Source organism: Alligator sinensis, unplaced genomic scaffold (assembly GCF_000455745.1).
Source record: "Alligator sinensis unplaced genomic scaffold, ASM45574v1 scaffold19_1, whole genome shotgun sequence".
Lineage (NCBI taxonomy): Eukaryota > Metazoa > Chordata > Crocodylia > Alligatoridae > Alligator > Alligator sinensis.
The window spans coordinates 1,924,900-1,928,933 of NW_005841916.1; the positions used below are offsets into that span (position 1 = coordinate 1,924,900).

The 4,034-nt window shown below is 46.0% G+C and overlaps 1 protein-coding gene across 3 annotated transcripts in view; it reads right to left on the reverse strand.

Annotated features, from left to right (window-relative positions):
• Positions 1 to 25: 25 nt before the first annotated feature.
• Positions 26 to 4,034, reverse strand: part of CD2 (CD2 molecule) — a 23,336-nt gene continuing 19,327 nt past the window's right edge. For 2 of the 3 annotated variants that reach the window (XM_025198187.1, XM_014517580.2), the window contains exon 5: positions 26 to 2,109. In XM_025198187.1, the coding sequence (XP_025053972.1) occupies positions 1,880 to 2,109 (230 nt within the window). In that variant the 3' untranslated portion in view covers positions 26 to 1,879. The remainder of the gene's footprint in view (positions 2,110 to 4,034) is intronic. The other variant, XM_025198188.1, reaches the window with a different exon arrangement.

Here is a 4,034-nt window from a genome sequence, read left to right on the forward strand (position 1 = left end):
TAAAATGATAAGGATCTTTCCCCTTAGACACCGATAGTTCTGTGCTTTGGACTCCAGGATCACACAACTTTTGTGGCCTCATTGATAAGAATATGAAATTCCATTATCAAAAATTCAGGATCTGCACTAGCTAAAGCCCCATCATCCATTTGTTAATCTTGATTTATTTACTCACCACACTAATACTCACATGCAAAATAAAGTACAGGATATTGAAACAATAAACTTTTAAATAATGGAAGCGTTAGGACAGACTGCAGGAAATGGAGTCAGGAGGTCATACTGAGTAGCATCTGAAGAAAAACAAAGCAAAGCAACTCAACAGGCAGGGCATCCATCTTCTCCCCAGCCCCTTTCCCTCCACCTGCAACAACACTGGCAAACTCAAAATAGTCAAGTGTGTTGAAAAAAGTCAGGACACATCTTTTAACACCAGTGGAATACACTGAATACTTCAAGCCCAGAAACATGCAATACATTCATCTGCTTTAAGTAGAAGAGCCGTGACTGAAATGCTCCATAAGTAGCAATGCCAGCAGAGGCTCTATTCACACCACATCTCATTTCCACCCCTTGCTCAGTGTGCAGTCACTGAGCAGAGAGCCTGTTTTATCCATTCAAAACAATATAGTAAAAAACAGAAGGCTGGGCTCTCTACTGCTGTCCCAGCTGAGAGCCAAAGAGAGAAGTTAGAGAAGTCTCCAAGGTTCAGAGAAATAAGAAAGAATGCCTTCCTGTGACATACAAAGTCCTGCAGTCCAGCCAAGCATTGTCTCCTCTACTAAAGAGAGAGCTTTCAATAGATTGCTTCTCTATGGACATGGTAGTTATTGTAGCAGTTAGCACAGAAATCAGTGGATATGTGTCATGAGACAAGCCTATCTGTATCCAGAACTCTCAAACAGGGGCCCTCTGGGTATCACCTGGAGCACACAGTGTCAGACATCTGCTAAATAGTTCACAAGACAAAAATAACAAACAAGACCTCCTGAAGCCTTTGGTTTGGATGGGAACCTGGCAGACAAGTATAAGAGCTGCAGGAGCACTTGCAGAAAAACCAAGATAATAAACATCCCCCTCTGGCATAAGCAAGGAGGCTGCAGGTGGAACACCAACCTTAGCATCTGAACTGGCCAACACGTGGACCTGTTCCAAGAACAAGAGGTTACCATGTGATGACAAGAAAGCCATCCAGATTCAGTGAACATAGATATTAATTGGATTGCTTGGTTCTGGGTGGGATTTGTAACATTAATCTCACAAAGCAATGGATGCTGACAAGGGTGTTTGCCCCAGAAACCCTGATCTAGTTTCCAGGAAGGGGCCTTGAAAGAGTTTCAATTTCTTGCCAGGACTCCTGTGTGTCAGACCCGCACTGCAATACACAGGGCTATTTTTCTGACCATCAGTAAGTCAAGTATTTGGTTGCAACAGCTCAGGAAGTGTTTGCGTGTCTATAGGTGTTGAGAGTGATTCATATGTTACGATAATGCAACAGGAATGAGTTGGTGTCATCTTATTAGAGCCGTAGAGACTTGTAGGTAGAATCTCTCCCAAGAGCAGAAAGACTGTAAAATCTGGTGAAACCAAGCAAAGCACAATGAAGTAGATTTCAAGGCTCCACATTAGCAGGGTGTTCCCTGGGGGAAAATGACAAAGATCATGAACCTTGATCAACTCAATTCATATCATTGGGTCTCTTCAGATTCAGTGTATAGGACATGAGTGTATATGAAGTGATCCTCCTCAACAAATGCTGCCATTGCATTGCAGAGTCCTGAAAGTATGAGGGATTTCTTGGCTGTTTGCAAGACTATCTTTTCGGTGGCTCACATCAGGGAAGACTCTGGGGCAGTGTCTATTCCTCCTGGCCAAGCATTTATGTTCTCTCCTTTATGCGGTTTGGAGCTCTCTGCTGAGTGCGTGGTCTGGGCCGTGGGGGCGCTGCGAGTTGCTGTGCTTGAGGCTGAGACTGGGGAGGTGGTCTCTGTGGCTGCCTTGGCTGCCTCTGGGGAGCATGACCTGGAGGACGTGGAAGCTCCCGCTGCTTCATTCCATCTTCCACTGGATAAATCTGCACTGGTATATCCTCATCTGCAACAACAGAACCTGTGAACAATTAGTTAGCAAACCAGCTTGACTGAAAATAGAATGTGGCATTGGTTATGGAGAGCAGTTGATGCAAGGGAAAGGAGACCTGGATAGTGCCAAGCAGCCAAAGCTTTCATGGTTTGGAACATAACCACAATGGTGTTGGGGAATCTACTTCTTTCAATAATTTAATAAGTCTTGTATCTACCATCTCCTCCTGACTGCCAGTAAGGACTAAGTGTTGATTAGCTGAGGGGAGGGCACTTGCAGATTACTTTAGTCAGCTCCATCCTGCCTGCCTTTCCATCCTTAGCAACAAGTGTGAAATATGTAATGGAGACTTGATTCCTCTCAACATGTTCCCTTGAAGACTAGGTAGAGTCTAGAAGGGAACAATATGAAAGAACATTGCTCTGCTACCATCTACGCTGTACCTGTCCTGCAGATAAAGGGAGGACAATGGATTCAAGAACAGTCAAGCTCAAACCTTCTATTTCAAACTTTTTCTTGCATTTAGAGTATGTCAGCACTGTCAGATTAATTCAAGTTATTTAACATTACTTGAGTGAAACCAGCCAGGCTGCAAGATAACACTCAAGCACTGGCACTGGCACAGCACTCACTACCATGACATTTGATCATGCATAGTGCTACAGCCATATACCATGATCCTTTGCACTGCAGCTGCCCTATAATTGGAGTCCTTTCCCTGTGAATTGTGAGAGAACCTGATAAGTCATATATGGGGAATTGCAGAAAGGCACTGATGGCCCACAGATAGTCAAATGCAGTTACCATGTGTCCACACCTGGCTATCTTAAGAGCTGAGGAGTTCTGTTTACTCAAACTATCTGTATACCTAAGTGTAACGGGGTGGTCTGTCCCTTTAAGAGGGACCAGGCAGCCCTGTTGATGAAGCCCAGGTGCAAAGCTACCAGAAGAATAAGCCGGGGTCAAGGAAACAAGCTGTGTATGCCAAGGGTTGGCAACCTACAGCCTGCAATGCTGAGCCTTCTGATCCAGCCTGCAGACATGGGGCTTCAGTGCAATTGGGCGATGGGGGTATTTGATAGTAGTCACTATGTTGCCTCAGGGAAAAGTGGCACTGGTGGATGTTTTCCACATGCTGGAGGAAGGGGAAAGCAGCAACAATGGCTGAGTCCTAGTGCCTGCCCACCCATCCACCAACCTGCCTCTGACCCAAACTGGTTCAATCCAGCCTACAGCCTTAAAAGGGTCATGACTGCTGGTATATGCAACTGCTTGCTACAAGAACGGAACTAAGCTACTATGCTAGGAGCCAGAGCCAAAGCACTCCTCCTCAAATGCTTGGGATGGGCAGGAAGATTTTGTTTTGTTTATTTGGTGGCTTGTTGGTGGCCTAAAGACTGAATTTCCTGAGAGGTTTGGGTGAGGAGTTCTTCAGGGAGCAAAAGCCCACCTACAGAAGCCAGCAGGGTAGGTAAACCACTTACACCAAAGTACTCATAGGGCATGTCTACATGTCACCTACGGTGATGTTGTTACTGCACTGTGCTTTACTATTTCCTTTTGGAAATACTAAAGCACGACACAGTAACCCCTCATACTGCACTGTGTATACAGTGCATGGTTAGATTTCACCATAGCGGTGCAATAAAATGGGGCAGTGTGCTGCTACAATGAAGTAGCAGCTGATCACATGTAGACTCATGTGATCACTATGTCGCTGTACCACGTCATACGGCAATGTAGTGCATTGCTACAACCAGGGGCAATGTGTAGGAGGTGCACATGGGTGTACATGCACACCCTGTGCATGTTGGTGCACCCCCTGCAAAAAGACACCGCTGACATTTGGCAGCACCTGTGGGCAACTGCCGCTCACCACCAGCATCTGTGGGCTGTCCCTGATTGCCCCTGGCCACTGCCTCCACTGCCGGCGGTACCTGCGGGCAGGTGCC